This window comes from Dermochelys coriacea, chromosome 2 (genome assembly GCF_009764565.3).
Source record: "Dermochelys coriacea isolate rDerCor1 chromosome 2, rDerCor1.pri.v4, whole genome shotgun sequence".
Classification (NCBI taxonomy): Eukaryota; Metazoa; Chordata; order Testudines; family Dermochelyidae; genus Dermochelys; species Dermochelys coriacea.
The window spans coordinates 138,121,195-138,144,492 of record NC_050069.1 but is presented as its reverse complement, the minus strand read 5'-3'; the positions used below and the strand labels follow the sequence as shown (position 1 = coordinate 138,144,492).

The window sequence follows — 23,298 nt, the reverse complement described above, 5'->3', positions numbered from 1 at the left end:
TAGACAAGACCTTAGACGCCCCATATTTTAGCTAATACCAAGTTCTTCTATAGATCAGAATCTGATCTCCAATTTCAGTGTTGTCTCTTTTATAAATGGGATCCAGGGAGAAAAGCTGAACCACAGCTGCTCTGTGAAATCTTGCAAAGAGGGACATGAGGAGGGATAGTGTCCCTTTCCTTGCAAGACTGGAGTCAGTCACTTTCCTTGTGACATAGTCCACTTCACTAGCGAAAAGTTGCGGTGGCAAATGTTGCAATTCAGTGTGCTGTTACTGGGTTTGAACACTAGTCTCTTACGTATGTTTCCATTGTAAAATATGGCACTTAAAATGATAAAACAAGGTTCCTTCAAATATTATAACTATGGCAAAAGATCGGTTGCATGCACACAGAGCAGCTGCAACCCATTTGAAAGGTCTGAAAATTACAGGTGAGCTTTTAGAAGGCTTCTGAATGATAAAAGGTTCTGGTTGGATTCATTGGAGAAAGCTTTATCTTAAGAAACAATAGCTTCCAACAGGTGCATGAATATGAACAAATAAAAATTTTTCTTGACCCTCTGAAGACTCTGTGTGTGTGTGTGTGTACGTACTACATAACAGCCAAAAAACCAAACAAGAACAATAGCTGAAGCATTCACAGCCAGAGAACAGGCGCTTTTTTTTTTTTTTAATTGAAATATTGGCTCCTCTATACCCAGCCTGTGTCATGCCACCTTGCTCTTCAACAGTATAATCTCAACCCTAGATTTGCTTTGCAATTAGATCATACCTGTTTGACTCCTATCCTAACTCCTTCTCCACATGATACCATCTGCTGGCTGTGACAAATCATACTAGTTTCTACTTGAACTGTTGACTCTCAATGTTATCAAATAAAAATAGTGTTACAGAATCATAAAAAATGTAGGGCTGGAAGATATCTTGAGAGGTAATCTAATCCAGCACCCCTTACTGAGACAGGACCAAGTGAATTTAGACCATCTCCGACAGGTGTTTGTCTAACCTCTTCTTAAAACCTCTAGTGACCTAGTCAACCTGTGGAACTCTTTGCCAGAGGATGTTGTGAAGGCCAAGACTACAACAGGATTCAAAAAAGACCTTGCTAAATTCAGTGAGGATAAATCCATTAATGGCTATTAGCTAGGAGGGGAAGGGATGGTGTCCCTAACCTCTGTTTGCCAGAAGCTGGGAATGGTCGACAGGGACTGGATCACTTGATGATTGCCTGTTCTGTTCAGTCCCTCTGGGGCACCTGGCATTGGCCACTGTTGGAAGACAGGATACTGGGCTAGATAGACCTTTGGTCTGACCCAGTAGGGCCGTTCTTATGTGATGGGGATTCCACAATCTCCCTTGGTAACCTATTCCAGAAGTTGACTACCATTCTAGTTAGAAAGCTTTTCCTAATTTGTAACCTAAATCTCCTTTGCTGCAGATTAAGCCCATTACTTCTTGTGCTACCCTAGGTGGACATGGAGAACAACTGATCAGTCTTCTCTCATCAGCATTCCTTAATATATTTTAAGACTGTTCTCAAGCCCCACTCAGTCTTTTCTTCTCAAAACTAAACATGCCGAATTTTTTTAAACTTTCCCATAGGTTGAGCTTTCTAAACTTATTAGTTTTGTTGCTCTCCTCTGGAGTCTCACCAATTTGTCCACATCTTTCTTAAAGTTGTGGTGCTCAAAACTGGTCACTGTACTTCAGCTGAGGCCTCACCAGTTCTGCGTACAAAGAAAGAATTACCTCCCTTACCTGACATTCAACACTCATGTTAATACAGCCAAGAATTGGCTTTTTTGCAACTGTATCGCATTATTGACTCGTATTCAGTTTTGATCCACTATAAACCCCAGATTCTTTCTTGCAGTTATTCCCTATTCTGTAGTTGTGCATTTGATTTTTTCCTTCCTAAGTGTAATACTTTGCATTGGCTTTTCCTGAATTTCATCTTGTTGATTTCAGAGCAAGTCTCCAATTTGTCAAGGTCCTTTTGGACTCTAATACTGTCCTCCAAAGTACTTACAACTCCTCCCAGCTTGGTGTCCTCTGTAGATTTTATAAGCCTATTTTCCACTTCACCTATGACTGTTCAAGTCATTAATGAAATTATTGAATGGTGAAGTTTTTTTTTTTTTTAGAAAATGAAAGCTCACTATTGGCCAAATCCTGGTCCCACTGTAGTCAATAGCAAACCTCTTATCAAGTTTAGTGGCACCAGGATTTGGCCTTGTATGGGGAGACTCCATATTTTCTTATTATTGTAACTTGCACAAGCAGTACACTGAAACAATGAGTTTCACCATATCTGCACTGATTGTTAGCAAGTTCCACAACCCTTGCTCTAATCCACTCTGGTCTGCAGTTTGTTTATTTTGTTATTGCTGATCCAGAGTACTGTTAGATGTCTCTAAAAAAGATGCTACCCTATTTTCATATTCTAGTCTACATTCAGCAGGATGTCCCTGCATAAGTCTACATATTGAACTTTAGTTGGCATGAGAGTCTTGTCCTCAAATAAACAAAGTTAACAATTGTGACTGACTGCTTATTTTAAAAATTGGATGGAAGTGTGGTGGATGAAACCAAATAGGGCTTGATTACTTATGTCCGTATAAATGCATACATGCCCCCACACAAAAAAAAGTGTTTATTCACCCAGGCTTGGGACCAAAGGAATTCAGGAACTGTATAAGCAGTTGGGGAATGGAGGAGTTGGGTATCTGATTTTGAACATCATAGCTGTTACCTGTCATCATGTAAATTAAGTGTTGGTGTAGGTATGTAGGCTGTTACCAGTGCCAAGTCAGAGAAAAATGTAATTCAGACTAAAATACTAAGGGGCTTTTCGTTCTGTTTCCTCAAATCAATTCCAGGAGCAGTCCTGGAGTCTTTATGTAAACTTGCTGAACTCCCATGAAAATTCTCATTCACCTTGATCGGTTAAAGTCCATAGTATAGAAATAATATATGGAATGTCTGCTTGTTTTAGCCTATGAAGTAACTTTTGTTTGACATTTAATATGAGCAAATTAAGCTAATCCAATCTGTAGAAACAATGTAGTGTCCAGAGACCAGCCTAACTTTGAAGATGAGACTTGAGTTCCTTAGCTGCTGGATATTTCATGAAGATGTTCTTCATCAGGGAAATAGCTAAATTAAACTGGAGCTACCACTGAAGTTTTTAAAAACTTACAAATATGGCAGTTGTTTATATTCAAAACAAAAACACCCAGAACCTCAAACCCAGGAAATTGAGAGGTAAAGTTAAAACTAGACAAATACCTGAAATTATGAAAAGGCAAAACTAATGCTAATTCAGAGTTTAGGATCGTCTAAAATGTTAAAAAAAACATTAGGAGACAAAAAATAAAAATAGAGGACCAAAAATACATCAATCAAGTAATTCAACATGGCCTGAGCCATACCCTCTTTCCCTCTCCCGCCCTCCCTCTCATAAATACACACACGTGGAATAGGGGGTGAATTCTTGAGGTGGCAAAATTTGCAGATGAAACAAAATTACTCAAGGTAGTTAAGTTCAAAGATGATTGTGAAGAGTGACAAAGGAGTCTCATAAAATTGGGTGACTGGATGAAAAAAAGGCAGATGAAATTCAGTGTTGATAAGGGCAAAGTAATACACATTGGAAAAAATAATCCTAGCTATAATTAGCTGTTACCACTCAAAGATCTGGAGTCATCACGGATAGTTCTCTGAACACATCCATTCAATGTGCAGCAGCAGTCAAAAAAGCTATCAATGTTAGGAACTATTAAGAGAAAGATTATAAAACAGAAAATATCACAATGCCACTATATAAATCCATGGGACTGCCCATACCTTGAATACTGAATGCAGTTCTGATTACTTCATCTCAAAAAAGGATGTATTAGAATTGGAAAAGGGGCAGAGAAGGGCAACAAAAATGATTAGGGGGATGGAACAGCTTCCATATGAGAGATTAAAAAGACTGGGGCTGTTCATTTTAGAAAAGAGATGACTAAAGGAGGGATATGATAGAGGTCTAAAAATCATGAATGGCATGAAGAAAGTAAATAAGGAAGTGTTATTTACCCATTCACATAACACAAGAACCAGGGGACACCCAATGAAATTAATAGGCAGCAGGTTTACATCAAACAACGCACAGTCAACCTGTGAAAGTTATTGACACAATGTTGTAAAGGCCAAAAGTATTAGTGGGTTAAAAAAAATTAAGATGGTCAGGGATGCAATCCCAAGATTTGGGTGTGCTTAAGCCTCCAAATGCTAGAAGCATCTGGAACTGGCTGCTGTTGGAAGACACGATACTGGGCTAGATAGACCACTGGTGTGACTGAGTATGGTCATTCTTACGTGTTTTATATACATACATACACACTTGCAGTTAAGGAGGAATGGAAAATATGGAGATTAGTGTAGGAGTCTTCTTCCCCTACGCACCTTTTACACTGGTGTAACTCTTCTGCCTTCTGCTAACTATCCTTAATTTATAGTGGTGTATATCAAAGGAAAATTGGGTCTAGAACTACCATGAATGTGAAACAGGACTACAAAATATTTAGCACCATCATACAACACAAATATTCACCTTGTCAAAAGCAGGATACACAGCTCTAATTTCTGTCAACCAGCCGTACGGCATGTGTCCCACAGGATACGTAGCTGTCAGAATCGCCACAGCCTACAACAGGAGAAAAGAACATACTTACACTTCAAATCTTCAGACAGCATGAATAAACTAACTTTTTTATCCATTTTCAGTTATTATTGACCTCAGTGCAACAAGAGAAAGGCAACCAAAGGGGCAATCATTACATCAGGAAAACAATCACAGAAACAGTTATTCTATGATGCATTTCAGACTCAGGGAAAATTCAACTTGGGTGAAGCTATATGACTTAATTGTGTGGTTTTACCATCACAATTGTACACTCTGATTATATTCTAGATTTTTAAACTGTTTATTTGCTCATCAATCAGTTGATTTTTTCCCTTTATTCTTTCTATGATGTTGATTAATTATTCGATCTAGTGAGGCTTAAATACCCTGCACTAGAGTACACTGCTTTTTCTATTAATTGTATTCCATGATCTTCAATTTTTCAGAGAATTTTGTTTTAATAAATTCATAAGTAAAACAGTGGAAACATAAAATTATTTAATTAAAAAGAACTACAGCAATGTAATTTGAAAGCCTGTAGACTTACTCACTTTGGATGCCAGATTGACTGTTTTGGGCTAGAGGGACCCTAGAGACAAAGAAAACACTGCCTACTTCTGTACTAAATCAATTGAGATTAGACAAAAATAATCCTAGATCATGGTTTCAGCTCATTACCTGAAATCTAAGAAAACTAAGTCCTCTAGTACTTTTGCAAGTACCATTTATATAAATGCAATACAAAAAACCCTAACATCCCAACCGATTTTAAGATTGCTTTGTGCTGCTGCTGTTTATGTTTTCTTCTTTCCTGAGGAAAGAGTCAAATTATACATCAAGGAAACATTTTCAAACATTGAAACTGCCTTTTTTCCCCCCCACTATGGAGGCTGGTGAGATTTTCCAACACTAATCTGGCCACTGCTGGCCCAGATAAGATGGGGCAGTAAACATGTCCATCATTTCAGTCCTACTCTTCTCAACTGACGTATCTTGGTTCACATAGGAAGACAGTTTAGGGAGATTCTCTTTAGGCTCCTTCTAATGCTGTCTTGAAACTAGGAAACTGTCCCTGTAACTTTCCTCTTCCTCAGAGCCAAAGTATGCATCAGTTCTGTGAATCACCTGAGAACTTGATAACTTCACTATTCACACTACAAGAGTTTGACTGTATGGGGTCTGCAGGATCAGGCCTTTCTTGTCTTGTTATGATTCAACCAAATTTAGACTCAGTTGGGGATGGATCATTAATGGAAGAGAAACACTTCTTTGGTCTGTACTATTGCTATCTCAGGGTTTGTCTTCACAGCAGTTAGACACCCGCAGATGGCCTGGGCCAGCTGACTCGGGCTTATGGGGTTCAGGCTGAGAGGCTGTTTCACTGCTGTGAAGACTTCTGGGCTCAGGCTGGAGCCCAGGCTATAGGACTCTGAGGTGGGAGGTTCCCAGAGCTCAGGCTTCAGTCCAAGCTCAGAAGCCTACACTGCAGTGAAAACAGCCCCGCAGTCCAAGTCCCGCAAGCCTGAGTCAACTGACATGGGCCATCCGCAGGTTCTTCTTTGCTGTGTAGACAGATCCTCAGTGTTTTGGTCTCCTAATAGAAGAATCAGAAAAGGCTTACGGGGCTAATCCTGCACAACCTGAATTCATGAAACACCCACTGGGTGCACAAGGAACACAGAATCTGTTTCTTGTCCTTATTATATCCACCTCTCCTTCCCGATTTTCATCTATAGTAGACCCCTACCATGACATCATCCATGTTTCTTTTCCCCTTTCATCTTCACCCAGAAACTTTCAACTGGTCTTCCTCTCACCTCCTTCTGGATCTCAGAAAACGTGTATATATTCTTGATGTATACAGCGATACCTCATTCCTTTCCCTCCCACCCTCTCCCCCGTCCCGTCCTTCCTGAACAAACTATACCCCCTCTATACCAATATTCCAGTCATGGGATTTATCCCACCAACATACATGTCCAAAAGGGCCATGTTACTATGTCTGTGAAAACCTTAACATTAGGACTTTCTGTAAATCCTTCATATTTCAGAAAAGTAGAAGTCTGCATTTAGTTTCCTTGGTTTTTTCCCCCCCTTATTGAAAAAAAGGAAAGAAAAAAAAAAAGTCACAAAAAACCCTAATCCTCCTCCTGTTGAAATCAATGGCAAAAATCCCAGTGATTTAAATGGGGGAAGGACCCACATGAAGATGCACAGTTTCTGTAAGCACAGGATTTTGTGTTGTAGTTACAAGAAACCTGTGCCTCTGTGGACTGCTTGAATTGCACCTCTGATGAGTATTTCAGAAAGTGAGCACTTAACAGAGACAAAGGGACTGGTACCTTCAAGATGTTAAGCAGGATACATCTTTGGGACAATGGACCCAAGAACTGGCCTTTGGGACCCTACTACAAACCAGTTTAGAAAGTGCCCAAGAGGTAGGCAGGTATGTACGTATGTGTATGTGAAACAACCCAAGCACTCACATCCCAGCCAGGGGCCGGATTCTTCCATGCCTTACCTCTCATACAGTCACTTACAACTGTGCAAAAAAAGTTAACAAATCCTGATGGTAGTGCATCACATCGCTTTGCATAGCTGTAAATAAATATGCAAGAGGCAACACAGTGGGGAATGAGACCCCAGACAACTATCCTGCATTCACCAGGCTCTGGGGTTTCCATTGCCCATCACTATGCAAATCTTGAAATCCCAGGATACTTGAATGGAATCTGTGGTCCCATGATGCATTTGATAAGACATTGTTTAGAGTGGGATGTAAGTGGGACTAGGGGGCTGACCAACGGACAAGAGGCTTCATGTTAAGAGGCAGAAATTAGGCCGTCTTCTGCTTGCTTTTAGTATTCTGGGAAAAAAATAAACACTTAGCATTTGCATTTGAGACCACTTTCCCCTGTTCCTATGGTTGAGAGGAAAATATACCAGGAGGTGCTGTATATGGATGGGAATGAACACCCTGCTTCCTTAGCAAATGTAAGCAAGGATGACTTCTTTTGTGTGTGGAATGCAGTACAAGCATAAAATATTTCAGTACAAAATGGCACCCAGCTTCCCAGGGATTCACATACCTCTGTGGCTGCAGAGCTGCCGCCCAGGTCCCGGGAGACAAAAAGGTTGACAATGGGTCTACTGATTCGCTGAGTTGCCAAAATTAATGCCAAAGGCCACCAAAAACTCAGCATCTTCTTAATTGTAGCATCTCCCTGTAGCGTAAGAGAAACAAAGTCCCTTTTGAAACAAACAGGCAGGACAGAACCAAAAGCACAACCAAAGGATTTTTCTCACTTTTCCCACCCATCAGCTGACTCACCAAATTCAAAAGCACGCCAGAGCCAGAGCCTAAGAGAGGAATGCCACATGAAAATGCAATCTCCCACATTAGCAATACAGAATTAAAGGTAGCTGTGCATTCTTAACAGCCCTACTAGATCTGAATAATTGATGTACAAGGTATTTGCATAATTTGTCCTGGCAACCGGTTATAAAGGCATTGATCTGCATTCAGGGATTTGTGAATTACTGCAAGACATTCAAGGAAAGAGGTGTTCTGACACACAGCTTCCTCGCACAGGGAGGAATCTCTCAGAATGTCAGTTTCCAATGTCATCCTTGTAGCATATAAATACATTTGCTGTGCTGATGATCCTATATACTAATTCGCAGGAATATGCTTAGCCCAGCCACAGAGGTATTGACATAAGGATACACTGTACCGCTCTCACACAGGAGACTGTCAGTTAGCTGCCATGTACACGGTCATTGAATTGGTATGCACAAGGGTATGTTTGAAACTAAGCGTTATGTGCTTTTTTCCCTGAGGGACAGAGAGCTTACAATCCTCATAAATACTAGCTAACCAGATTGCACAGCAAGTCCTACCAGGCATTAAGACATACCCCCATCTCAGGCCCACTGCTGTCAGGAATAATGTCGTGTATATTCCTGTAGTAGCCCAGGCATAAGGTGGTACATCGGACCAGTGCCCCCATGTACAAGGATAAGATTGGGATAAGGAGGGGCTCTTTGCATTCCAAGTGACTGTGAAGCAGAATGGCTACAAAAACAACCTAAAAGAGAAAAGAGGAAAACAAGTAGACAGGTTAGGGGTTTTCTATTTTAAATAAAGGGCCCAGTATTTCCTGTTGTACCCAAAACCAATCGATCTCTGACACTGCCACACTGATGCAGACTACATTGTGGAAGTGCCCAGAGGCCCTAGTCAGGGATTAGCTTCCCATTGCAGTAGGCGCTGTACAAACGAGTAGAACAAAGACAGTCCTTGTCCCAGAGAATTCACATTCAAGATTTGATACCAGGATATAGGTGGACAAAGTACTGGTAACAGGGTCAGGTGCAGGACAAGTAATCATAAGGATGAGTATGTTTGCATGCATTTACTCTTGGTGTTGGTAGTAAGTTCCAGGTGGCCAGCAGCCTAACCAATTCCACATGGTGTTGACCCATTTTGATAGTGGGTACGCTTACAATATCAATTTCTAAGCGTCTTTTCTGAAAGTCAGATTAAAAAGAAAACACTGACTTCTTTGACTAAGTCAAATATGATTTTTCAGTATTTAAAACTCAGTGGTTAGAAGGGAATCCCACTTCAATTCTAACTTTGCACTGGCTTCAAGCAAGATAGCTGGGTTTTCTCTTGGACTATCAGGGCTCAGCCTTGGCATAATTCTAACTGGTAAACTTTAATACTAAATACCAAATCCCAGGAATACAGCCGATTATGGTGAGAATCAACCCCATTACACTTCTTGGATTTTAGCATTTAAGATAATAACTTTTTCACATTTATCACAGAGCTTGAGCATCCCAGTAAAATTCCAAATGTTTCCAATGAGGAAAATAGGAAAGCCTGCTTGACATGGTTCTGTGACTGAAAACTGAAAATGACTCTATTGGCAGGGGCTGGGACTACAGCGAGTTCTGAATGAACACATTGTGTTGGTTTGCTTACTAAATACATCCTTTTCTCATTGGTTTTATATTGTGTGCAGACAGTGATGACACATAATGTATGTCTTGGTTTAAAAAGAAACAAACACCTGTATTTACAAGACTGGTAATGCTGTTTATAGGAGGATTGCAAAACAGTTGATTTAGGATGCTACATAGGAAATTTTTTCAATAAAGTTGCTCATCCAAAAAGTGCTCAAAAGAGTAAAGAATTGAAGGGCTCAGGACTAAAACCATCAATCAGATCTTCAGGACTACAGGTAACAAAATTTTATTAAACAGGTGTTACTACTGCTTATGTTCACTTTGCTAGCGTCAACTGATGCAGGGAAGTCCAGTGGTCAGAGATTTTGCCCTTCTGGAAATGCTCGTCCCATACGTATTCTGCTATGGAATGAGGAGATATTGTAGACTTCATTTTCAATGGCCTTACACCTTGTTTAGTCAACTTGCCCTTGTGCAAAGTGTGTGCTATCTAAACCACTGCCAGATTAAGATGGTGTTATAATCTCTTTGTTCAAGTCTGAATGACTAGACAAGATGCAAAACCATGGAGAATGAGGCCTAGCAGACTAAATTCTGTTTTCGTACCACGATCTTATACCACTGACTTCCAGGGTCACTCTAGAATGAGATAAGAGTCAGACCCATTAAGTAGATTTCTTTGGTATAAAGTTAGTTGTTACAATTACTTCTAACTTATATTAATTGCAGAGATTTTGCTCTATGTGATATACAGTGCAAAAACGAGTATCTATCATAGGGTAACAGACCACAAGTGTTTAACCCTTCAATATAGGATTGTTTTTACTTAATAGAGGGAAAGTGATCTAGAGAACTGAACGAAGGATTCGGAGCCCAGAGCTCTTGAGTTCTGATTCCTTCTAATCTTGCACGAGGCACATGCTCTGTCTCTGCCTTCACTTCCCTCATCACTAAATGAGGATAACAAGGACTGGCCTAGGTACCCTTCACTAGCTGTGAACATAAATTTGTGTAAAAGTTTAAGCGCTTTAAAAATGAGAACTGCAATATTGGTACTCGATATCAAACATGAATTTAAATGACTTTCCACAATGGATGTCTAGTAAAGTGCAGAATGAAGGGGACATATGTTTAACACATCACTCAGATAATGGAAGTTGAAACAATGCAGGACCCTTCCTAATAATGCACTGCAGCACCAAAGTGTTTCAGCTAAGTTCTGACTGCAGTTCTGAGCATGAAACATTAAGGGCCTTTAACAAGAATATTGCTTGCTGAGCTGTCCTCACGCTCGAGAGACAGCATATGTTATTGCAGTATGGCTGGAATTTCATCAAGTTAATCAACAAGTGCATAGCTGAGGGATGAAGGGAAAACTGAGGAATCAAATATGTATTTCTATTGTCATATCTAGAGGCCCCACTCAGGATTTCAGCCCTATTATGCTAGGTGCTTTACAAAATATGGTAAAAGACAGTCCCTCCCGCAAAGAGCTTAAAATCTTTAGTTACATTCGTATAAAGGTACTTAATCCTGGAACACGTGGTAGCCATTGTGTTTCACTGAACTCCTGTCCTTTCAGGAAGGGCATAGCTGCAGTGGGACATTGCATTAAACCAAGCTATCCTGGTTCCCCATTCCTGGAGTTACCTGACTTGTGTGGAAGCGAGAGCAGCCTCAGCTACAACTGCCACCAAGGGGCCTCTATGCAGTGTGGACTGCCAAAGTACAGCACGCTCCAGGTACAACCCCACCTCCGCCAGCATGCTGGGGGGAAAGGTGTAAAGCAGGTTGTAAGCCAGTGAGGAGTTTTGACATGCCAGGGGAAACCTCAAATGCTTGTTTAGAACAGCTATAGAGCTCCATATCATGGGCCATGATCTGGCCCATAGTGCAGCAGGCACAACTGTTGTTGAGATGAGTCATTACCTGAGCTATGACATCTGAGATGGAGGCACATCCCACAAGGAAACTGTGTTTGTGTTTCAACAGAATGCCAGCATGGGTCCAAGCCTGTAAAGGACAGAACTTTGTTTAGAAAATGACGAACGTGGATACATCTATTAGGTTCAGGTTCAGACCCTGGCTACTTTCTTACTGCTAAACCTTACACAAACCATTTATGAAACTATTTCCTACATCTGAGTCAGCCGCCCATGTGAATCTGAACAAATCTAGGCCAATAACCCAGAGAAGACACTGCAGCTTTTAACTCTTTGCCAGGGCTGATGGAGAGGATCAGTTTAAATGACTGTACAGTAGCTGCTGAGAAGGGAATACAGTAATGAGAAGCAGTCTTTATTCCTGTTGTGGGGGTGGAGTTAGAGGTCTAACAAATCCAAGTAATAGGTTTTCTTTTTATTCACCAGCTTTCACTGTGTATAAAATGTAGCTCTGATCTCATTGGCCAATGGCTATATTGAATATTGCAACAAAATCCTGCCTTTAAAAAGTAACTCACTGATGCCACTTCTTTTCATACTTAGTTATTTGGAGAAAGTGACTGGGGTGCAGGTATACATCAGTAGTATAATCTGCAAAATCTTAATATTAATAGAGCAGAGGAATTATTTGCATGGCAAGCTCTCCTTCAATGCGCCTCCAAATACCTGTCAAATAGTTGGTTCTATAAGCTGGGAACACCAGAGAGAAGTTCCAATTAAAATTCAGTTCTGAGCCAGACACTCACCATGGCATCCATAAAAGGGAAGGCAGCAAGATAAAGGAAGGCCCTTCTAGTTTTACTTCCCACTGATTCATCCACATGGTGCAGCTTGTTAATAATGTAATACCCCAAATCGCTATATGCTGCAGAAATAAAAGAATAGCAAAAAATTAATTTGGTTAAACTGACAGATTCTGGCTGGGATGTTCAAAAGCACCTGTGTGAGTTAGGCATCTAAGGTCTAGGCACTTCTGAAAATCCCACCTTCTCTTCCTAATCAGGGATTTTTGTAGTGTCTTATGAATATAGGCTTTCAATGTATTTTGCAGGTACATATTAGAGAATAAGCCTATAAGTATTCTTAAAAGTTTATAAAACACATAATATCCTAACACCGATAATATTACCTGTAAAACATGTACAAAACAGTGAAATCACATAAGTTATAAAGGCATGCCACAAACTGCATTTATGGCCATGTGATGGCTTCCCGTTCACCTTGTCTGCTAATCATTTCTACTGACACTTGTTCTAACATTGCAAAACTTCTGGGGCAGCCTTAGGTGGCTGCCACTTTCCTTCCATGCTTTAAGGGCGAATACATCATAAGGCTAGAAATGGATTATCTGTGCTACTGGAAACTGTGCATTCCTACTTTTCAGCAGGCAATGCACTTGTTTCTCATCCTGGTTCATCCTTAGGTAAAAGCGATTTTTAAGAAGTTAGTTAAAGTGGCTTTGCATTTCACAATTTTAGAGGAATGCGACAACTTCCTTTTCATATAAGGCCAAGATAGCTGGACTCTCCCCACCAGGAATGTCAGGATCTAGTACTGAAAGAAAAATAAATCCCAATAACTTAAAAACCACTATAAAGATGTATAACCTTACATTTTTAAAAAACTATTAAAAACGTTAAAGTTGACAAGTCATGCTATTATTGCAATTTTGTTTGCACACAATTCACTATATTACAAAAAATATACACAGATACTTAACAGCATGTCACATACTTTATACATTTGCTTATATTATTCGATCCATGTGTGTTAATACTGGTGGTCCCATCCAGCTTTGTTCTAGCCTAAAACCAGCTATCCTAATGGAACTGGCAGGTTACTCAAGAAGGTAGGGAATTTGCTTACACTGCCACAAAACCTCAGTTTTGCTGAAGGGCTTAAGTGTTAAATGTAATATAGAACAATGTTTGAGGCCAATCAGAGGAACTGAGTCCAGCATTGTTTTGCAATTACTGAGTGATAACACAGTCACAAGGTTAGGGGATTCAAAGAAAGGTTTATTGCTCATTATAACACTCTTCTAAAATGATGGGCAAGTAATGACAACTAGACCTAATGACAGAAACAGGAATGAGGGGCAACATATTTCCACCAGAAGGCTGGGAAAACACAAAGCAAGATAAACAAATAAAACCTCCATTTTATACTTGTTTTCTAGTCCTTACTAAATTGCTGCTATCTATATTATGGCTAGGCTTGCAGTCTGTCAGATCACCCTAGTAATCTCCAAGCTGTACTTAGAGAGTCACTCCCAAACAATCAACTTAATTGCCTTTTGAATAGTATCAGGGAATCATTCTGTAAAACAGAACTCTAACCTTACTTCTTGAGTCCTGGTGGTCGCCTCAGTTCCTTTTCTTAAAATATTCCTTTTGCAATAATTTTCACATATCAACTGATACCAGCTGTGGCTACTTTTAACAAACAAATATTTGTGTGTCCACTTAACTTTCACTCAATACTTTGTAAACAGTGTGTGCTACCTACACATTTTTACAATTCCTTTGAATGCTGTTGCTTTCATTGCAGAGCAGCACCTCATGTCTGTTCCCTAAAATAAAAACTGACTTGAATGAGCTTGTGCAACTTTGGAAGAGACATGAACATATTTCATTAGTCTCAGATTCTGTGAGGTCTGTGTTAGGTTCCATCCACACCTGTGCCTCAACTCTATGGACTAAAATCATGTAGTAAGACAGCTAAAACTCTTGCAGGAGCTACAGGGTGCTAAGTTCCTTACAGGGACAAATATCCTCTTGACCCTGTCCCTTCCTGCCCTTTGCACCTTGTGTGTCCTGTGAACCCACTTCTTGTAGAGGGGCTTCCGTGAGCAACTGAGAATGGAGAGAGCATTCATCAGTTGCTCTCCGCTTTCTCAGCCCTCTCTTCCCCCCCCCCCTTCCACCTCCATAAAAGCAGGCAGTAGTGCAACCTTTTTGGTTCTGAAAGATAGAGATTTTAAAAAAAAAAAGCACACTGTCAAAGAAACCTCAATTAGTGGCCAAGGACTGGATGAGCATAGACACAGAACCAGCCTGAGTCCTGGAAATGTTCCCTCCAACACATGGTTGGAGCACATTGGCAGGGCACTATGGAGAGGCTTGTACAGCTTCTGCCCCAAAAGGACCTATTCCCTGGACACAGCACTTCACTCTTCAGGGCTCTCAATCTGGCATGTTTTACAAACATTGAAATCCCTTGGTGTTAGACAAAAACCTACTGAATTTTTGACGTCGTTGAAATTGTAACAGCTAAGCTTAACATTAGCTTTAAAACAGTTAACCTGATTTCCACATGTAAGTGAAAGGTGACAAACACACACTTTTGGTGATGTTGCTAAAAAGCAGTTTTCATCCTTAGAGGATAAGCAGGCTGCTCTCGGCTAAGATTTACTGATAAGTATTCAGGCACGTCTCTTTCAAATGTGAATAAAGCAATCTCTGATGAATTAGAATGTAACCTTGGCAAGCCAGCTGAAATTATGAAGAACAATATAAAAAATACAGCAGCCTGTTTTGTTCTCCTGTGATAACTCTCACAATTTCTCAAGATTCACTTTCACATGTCTACAGTTTGGTCTTGCAGCTTGCATTTAAGTAAAAATTCTAGCTTGGCTCTCTCTTATACGAGTCTGTTCAGAGTCATAAGGATAGGCATTTTCCACTATTGGATTTATCTGACTAGTGGAATATCGTGCATATAAATGGAACATCTTCCCTATGGTTGCTTCTATAAAACTCCAACCAACAGCCCACACATTTGATAGCCCTGAAACAAATGCACAACTGAATATGCTCTTGGAGCTTTGCTGACCCATGCATAAACTGTATTAGTGACAGCAGAGTCTTAAATAAATGGCACCACAGTTAGTCATTCTGGGGTCATCCACTATCCTGCATGTTGCTCTTGTGTCATGAAGGAAACAAAAAGAACCCTCCCAGGAGGTGCCATCATTGATGTTCAGACAAAGCTACACATGTAAATATTAGCTCTATTGGAAAAATATCACAGGTGGCTTTGGATTAATTGATGAATTCTCTGGATATAGTCCATCTTCCTACTTTGATGCCAATTTTAAAAATAAACTGTTCTTGTAGACTTGTGAAATGAAAAATGTGCTTCTTGTCATCAGGTAGATGTACCACAAAAGTTGAAACACTATTACTTGAACTCTTTAAAATCTGGAAATGCCTGAGGATTTCTGTCTATCAAGGTTCCCTCCCAACTCTGAACTAGGGATACAGATATGGGGACCTGCATGAAAGACCCCCTAAGCTTATTTCTACCAGCTTAGGTTAAAACTTCCCCAAGGCACAAATCCTTTCTTTGTCCTTGGACAGTATTGCTGCCACCACCAAGTGATTTAGACAAACATCCAGGGAAAAGGGCCACTTGGAGTCCCTATTTCTGCAAAATATTCCCCCAAGCCCCTTCACCCCTTTCCTGGGGAGGCTTGAGAATAATATACTAACCAATTGCCTTTAATAAAAATACAGACCAGACCCTTTATCTTTAGCACACTAAAATCAATCAGGTTCTTAAAAGAAGAACTTTAGTATAAAGAAAAACTGTAAAAGAAGCACCTCTGTAAAATCAGGATGGAAGGTAATTTTACAGGGTAATAAAAAGATTTAAAAACACAGAAGATTCCCCTCTAGGCTCAACTTCAAAGTTCCAAAAACAGGAATAAACCTCCCTCTTAGCATAAGGAAAATTCACAAGCTAAAACAAAAGATAATCTAACGCATTTCCTTGCTTTACTTGCAATTTTTGTAATCTTAGATGCTTATTTCAGGTAGGGTTTTAGGAGATTTTTTTTCCTGCCTGGTCCCTCTCTGTCCCGAGAGAGCACAACAACAAAGAGCACAAACAAACCCCCCCCCACCCAGATTTGAAAGTATCTTCTTTTCTTATTGGTCCTTTTGGTCAGGCACCAGCCAGGTTATTTGAGCTTCTTAACCCCTTAGAGGTAAAGGAGGGATTTTATGCTACCCTTACCTGTATGTTTATGACAATTTCTCAGACAGCTTAATGCCTCATAACACTCCAAATATAGCTGTTCCAATTTTAAAGAAAGAATAGTTGTAAGTAGCCAAAAAATACACCAAATTTGAGTCTGGGCTCACTCCATTCCTTCTCTGCTCTGTGACTATGTTGTCGAGAAGAAAATGACAACTTAATTAGCAGAAATGTAAATTGTTAATGTTAGCTACTGCTACAGCAACATCCATCTCAGGATGTCAATACATTATACTCTTTTTAATGAGTTCTGTCTTATCACTCCCTGCAAAGTAGGCACAGATGAGGATTACTTTAATGATAAGCTAGGTGATTAGAACAAGAATCCCACCAGAAGTCTATGAAAACTAAGATTAAAAGAATCTGGATAACCTGACTCACGGTCAGGTCAGTGTTCCAGTTTCTTCTGTGCTACAGGTGGCAGAACATTTGGTATCAGCTAGTCAGGTGGGCATGTTTAGAACTTTACTGACCACAAAAATGGCACAGTTAACCTTCATTCTCACTGTATTTTTTGGCATGAACAATTCTTGACCACGTTAGCTGGAAACCAGGCCCTTAATCCTTCATGCACGAGTCACTATGCATGCGATTAGTCCCATGGAGACCAGGGGAACTATTAACAACTGTAAAGCCACTCACTTGAGCAGGTGCTTGCAGGATAGGGGCCCCGTGTCTGCAATCACAGTGGAAAACTAATGGCATTGCTATGAGCTTCTGCGGGATTCAGCCTGCCATCTGTTAGCCTGGCTGCTGAAGTTCTAACTGCTTTGTGCTGAAGCTGACAAGTGACACTTCATCTACTGCCTCACCAGATGTTTGTGGTAGTGTGCATTTTCAAGAGGAAGGGGATGTAGAGGTGTTTACTTAGTCACAGGGACGATGACTTTAGCTGCACGAGGTTTACATCCAAAGCTACTGCTGGTTTCTGTCATTCCTAGAACTTCAGCAATGGCGAATGTAATATATATATTCAACTGAAAAGAAATAGCCAGAGCGTTATTCCAGCATCTTGAAACTCCTGCTGAGAAAGAGTGAATTAAATGGCAGCCAGGGCCAAAACAGGAAACCTGATACATAGAGCCCTGCATGGATACAAAATTTGTATCGGCATCCGATCCGCAAACATGGTCCGCAGATATAAAGTGGATATCCGCAGATTTGCAGAGCTCTACTGATAAGTGATGAATAGTGCTATTGTGTCTACAGCAAAGAGAAAGATGCAGAATGACTGATCCTGGGGCTAGTATTAAACAGGTCCCAATTAGTACAGAACAGCTGCCAAGCATTCGATAAAATGGAGAATTGTAATAAAAATGAATCCCCTTCTCTGAGAAGTTTAATATTGGTAAGATATAGCAAATTTTTGTATGCATGCAATAAATGAGATCTCTGCTATATTATATTCCTTCCCTCATAGCACACTGTTCCTTCCCAATGCTACTCCTACAAAATACTCAGAAGTAAGTCACAGCTTGTTTATGCCCGGAGAAGTAAGTAACAGACTTCCCACAAAGTTATACTTCAATTAACTGGTGGTGGCAGCTGACCCCAAAACATCACAGGACAAGGAACAAAGCACACATTTCAATGTCTAGCTCTAAACTGAAATGGTCAGTGGAAGGATGGTTTTGTGGCTAAGGCACTAGACTTGGACTTCAAGTGGGAAGGAAATGTGGTTTCAATTCCCACCTCTGACATTTTCCTGGGTGATCCTGGCCAAGTCACTGACTTTCTCAGTTCCTCATATTACTTGCCCAGGGTGTGTTGTGAAAATTGTTGGTGAGGCCCTCATACTATGGTGATTGGGGGGTGGGAGGTGTAAGTACAAGATACACACAGCTTGCAGACACGAGTCTGGATTGTTTGGCTCAGTTAGACACCCACATAGAGGATTACTGTGGCTCATGTGAAGGGCTAGAAAGGAGATCCTGGTGGAGAAGTAAGTATGAGTCATGGGGTTGAAGCAGTCTGGTTTGGCATTGTAAAGGAGTGGGAGTTGCTCTTCATCAGTTCTGCTCGAGTGCTGCTGATAGACTCAATCATAGCTGCAACTGGACATTTCCTCCTCCACTGCCACTTGTTGTCTTCTTCCCTCTGACCCTTTTCAGCCAAGAACAAGACTCTTCTCTTGTTCCCTTGGGTTTTTTGCTCTTCCATGGTTGAGTCTCACACTCCACGAAGGACAAACATATCCTCCCTTGTTCTTCACTTACAGACTACATCAGAGAATATCACTGCAGTCTAGAGATATTTTTTTAAATTTGTTGAGCATCAATACCCTGGGCCTTTTGCTTCCTGGAAGAGGTATGTGACAAATCTCACAGCTGCTGAAGACCAGCTGCCAGACTGTCACTTGGTTCCTCCTCCTGTTCTTCCCCCCCACTCCGGAGGTTGTACATCTATGGGTCACAAAGGGATAAGCAGGTTTTAAAACATGTTCAAAGGGAACTTGGCAGCATCACGGTCATTTAGTGCTGGGAATCTGACTAATGCTGTTGTCTTGGGTCCTTCTCCACTCTCAGAGGTGGTCTTCACATATTTTCAGGCATACACATTAAAATATTACAAAATATTTTACATTTTGCCACCATGAACAGTTGGAAGATTGAGTGAAGCCCCTTCACTCAGGACTTTAAGGTCTGACAAACAGACAGACTTTTTTTTTCCTTCATAAAATGGAAACATTGGGCGCAAGAGGTTCACACCACAGCAGTGCTCTGTAGTTCAGCAAACCTAGGGTAACTCAACCAGCATGTTTAGGAATGACTGACTACCCACAGCCATCTCTGACCAAAAGCCCCACATACCTAAGCAGCAATCAATCTATAGCCTTCAGCTTGGAAATCTGGCTCATATACTGCGCATCGGCAGGAACCCATATGGCTTAAAACCAAAATGAGATGGATCAAAAAATGAACTCTTCCCGGCTGGTAAAACTGCCCTCTGTTCAACCTGGTACACAAACTGGACAAGGTGGGCAACTGAAAGATCATGTCAAGGCTGGGGAAAGATCCAAACCAAGAAATCTTATGGCAGATCTTGCAAATGAATACAGGTTTACAACACTGACTGCTTATAATCTTCAGTACAAAATCCTGAGCCACCCCCATACATTGAGGTGGCCTGTAGATGTCAGGGAGATCAATGAATTAATTTCATTGATGGTTTAACATTGATGTTAAATTAGTGACAGGCTGATCTTGGCAAAGGGCTACTGCAGACAATGAGCACATTGCCTGCATACTGTCATAACAACAACCACCACCACCACCAACAAAGGGTAAAATTAGCAGTTTAATTAATATGTGGGGCTATGGTCTTAACATGAGGTGCTTTAACACTGGGTGCCTGTTTCTGTGTGTTTAAAGGGTTATAGGGCTGCTAAGAATGATTAAAAGGTGGCACCAAGCCAGGAGATAACATCAGTGGACATCTGTTCTTCCATAAGGCTCTTATGCAAGTACAGTAAGTACACGGGCTTACTGTGATGACTTGCAGTGTGTGATGGTTGAGACACTGACAGCCTGACAATGAACAATGGGTCCCATGTGCAGGCCACCTCTGTAGCTCCACATCCAGCGATAGATATTGCCACCAAATACCTGCCTAGTTCCCAGAGAGCAGCAGTCCCCCACATGGGTGCCCAAGTCCATTCACACTCCCTGCATTCCTTCCCCATCCCTCCCCTCAGACAGCAGAGAGATATAAGGAATACCAAACACTATACCTGTTACAGGGACTTTACTCTCTTCCCCCTGGTCAGTCTCCTCCTCCTCATTTTCCTTGTTGCAAGGGCTACATCAGTCTCCATTCTGTGAAGTGGGTTGGAGGTTGTTTGGGGGCACTAGGCCTGGTACAGCTCTTAAAGGTACATGAGGTCCAATTTCTGCTAGGCTCTTGGTTGTGGTCTAATGTTCTCTGATACTAACACTTCATGGCCTTGAATATTCCATCATACTGGTTGATACTCAGTTCAGTATCACATTTGGTGGGTCTTGCAGAAATCTGCAAATACTGTTAACTTCTTCCTAGCCAACTCCAGGTTTATTTGTATATTCTCCCTGATCAATAGTGCAGTCAGGGTCCTGGTCTCACTTGCCAGTGGCTCCTGGGTTTTGCAAGACATGATGTCTGTAGTAGCTGGTGCAAGAGCTTAGCTATCCACCAAAAATGGACAATGAAGCTTTGACTACGGCTAACAGAAGGTAATGCTGGTTATTTTTAAATCAGCCTGTCTGATCCTTTTTACTACACAGTTTATCATTATGAAATGGCTGGCATGGGGGAACAGATACTAAGGTGCTCCTACTGTGATGTGGGTGGCAAAGTAAGTATCTATCAAAGGTGCTAAGAAGTCCTGATTGAAGTAGAAAAAAAAAAAAAAGCATTTCTCACATTGGGATGGCCTGCTACAGAAAAGAACCGTGAAACCCATTTACACAGACGAATCCCACCTGCAAGCAGTAGGACAGTGCTATGACATGGGTCCAGCCTGACAACTGTGCTACTGCCAAAACACGGATGAAATAGGCCAGCAGTAAACTGAGCAATCACACACTGGTAGTAGTGGTATGCATTTGTGCACGAGCAAGAACTACAGATGGATTCTACCATTCTAAAATAGTAAAATTTTGTAGTCTAAACAGAACTCCAGCCACAAGACAATCTCATAGTTCCTCCTAAGTTTTCATTTCTAGGTGCGAGGAGAGCTGCAGGTTAAGCAGCTCTAGGGGATGGGATGGGGAAGCAAAGTCAACCAGTAAGTAAATAGTGAGAAAGGCTTACCTATCAAGGTATGAAATACAGCAGCCACTGCACCAGCCACAACCATGCACAAAACTGCTTTGGTCCTGTCTCGTTTGCTGTTCACAAACACCAAACCGACATTCTTGAAGTCGCTCATTGGACCCGTGAAGAACTTCATGAGGGAATAGGCCAGCCCGTAGCTGGCCAGCATTTCCACAGCATCTTCCTTAACAGCTGCTATACCCCTATTCAAGGCCTGTTGAAATACATAAAACAAAGAATACTTCAAAATATAGACAGTGTCTGGAAAAAAAAAATATGATGCAGTTGGTTTCCATAGAAACCAACAGTTTACCAAAAGTTAAGTCATAACCTATTTTGATCTGTATTGACTTGACATTCTTTGGATCCTGCATGCAGAAATATGAAGTGACTGAAACATCAAAAGAAATACTGGCAAAGTGCATACAAAAAACTTTTCCCACTCTGTACGCTTTCAATTTACTGTGCTGCACAGCTCTATTGTACATCTGCACGGTGAGACAGATACCAAGTGTTCCAATTTACAATAGCCAGTAAGAAACTACAGAGGATTTAAATACATAAAGTGTTTCATGAAATAAAACATTAGTAATTTGTTTCTAAAGTTATCAAATGGAACCCCCTTGTACTGAAGTGCAGTACTTCAACAACTTTACTATATGAAATTGACCACTGTGCAGAAGGCCAAGAAGTCCCATGTGAGGACTTGGTGTGACTTTAGTAACATGTAGACCAGGTTTGCCTTTTGCACGGGAGAGTAAAATTTCACCCATATCCAAAAGATACAAAACTGGAACTGCAGCTGGTCCATTATGAAATTACTTGGGGCTTAAAGTCCATTTCACTGTAAAAGGAGTTGTGCTACAGTCATGTTGACCTGATTCTACACAATGGTGTTGTTTTTCATTAAACATACCCAAAGGTACATGTGACCAAATATGTTGGTCTTCCTCCCATGTAATTTCATGTTTCAAAATAAGATTGAGACCCTGCACCCCTTGATTAAGCAACATTCTCACAACTTATTAAAAAGAAAAATGAAACACAAAATATCGGTATTTCAAAGTTGTTCTCATTTTGAATAGTTTAGCAAGTATCTTGCAGATACTGGGGGGGGGGGGGGGGGGAAGTGTCCTCCTGCTCAAATCTCCAAATAATTTAACAAAATTATCTTCATATCTAAATTGAAACAAGAGAAAAATGCCGTAATATTTTCCTCAGAACTCAGGAAAAGCTCACAGCAAGCACATTTCAAAATGTGTTGACTAAATAGGACACAGTTTTTGTCTTCACTGCCATAGCATCAATCACCTGAGATATTCAGTAAATTGTGAAAACAGGATTAGACTCAAAAAGCACAAAGGATGGAATGATGACTTGATTTCATAAGAATTTAGTTCTTATGGGTCACAGATGAGACATACTGAGAGGTCCACAAAGAACTGACCAATCAGGAACATCTTTTAAGCCTCCCCAACTCCAAAACTGTAGCACCTACCACTTACGTACCACCCCTGGCACTGAGCTTTGTTTGAAGGTAAAATATCTAAATTTGAATATCGTAACATAACTAAGTTCAAGTCTTAGCATTTCAACATCAGAGTTCTGGGTGAAGCACCTACAAGCAGGCAACTCCCATTGGCTTCAACAGAAGTTGTTTCTGTAGGCTGGAGGGCAGCATTTAGCCTCTAATATTTTTTTCCTTTTCAATCTCTCCAAGATACTTCATTGCCACTTGCTGATGTTAAGACTAAATCGGTGTCTCCAGCATGACATAAAATTGCAGCAAGTTCTCCATACCTGATGCCCATCAAAATGGTCTCTTGCACTACACTATGCACTAAACAGAATAAATGAAGTTCCATATTTTTCAGCCTTCT

At 40.7% G+C, this 23,298-nt stretch overlaps 1 protein-coding gene across 2 annotated transcripts in view; it reads right to left on the bottom strand.

Annotated features, from left to right (window-relative positions):
- ANKH (ANKH inorganic pyrophosphate transport regulator) overlaps nucleotides 1–23,298 on the bottom strand; it is a 141,014-nt gene that overhangs the window by 36,701 nt on the left and 81,015 nt on the right. For both annotated transcript variants that reach the window (XM_038391352.2, XM_038391351.2), the window contains exons 3-8: nucleotides 21,416–21,632; nucleotides 12,334–12,452; nucleotides 11,574–11,657; nucleotides 8,588–8,758; nucleotides 7,760–7,894; nucleotides 4,599–4,691 (exon numbers count right to left, since the gene is read on the bottom strand). In XM_038391352.2, the coding sequence (XP_038247280.1) occupies nucleotides 4,599–4,691; nucleotides 7,760–7,894; nucleotides 8,588–8,758; nucleotides 11,574–11,657; nucleotides 12,334–12,452; nucleotides 21,416–21,632 (819 nt within the window). The remainder of the gene's footprint in view (nucleotides 1–4,598; nucleotides 4,692–7,759; nucleotides 7,895–8,587; nucleotides 8,759–11,573; nucleotides 11,658–12,333; nucleotides 12,453–21,415; nucleotides 21,633–23,298) is intronic.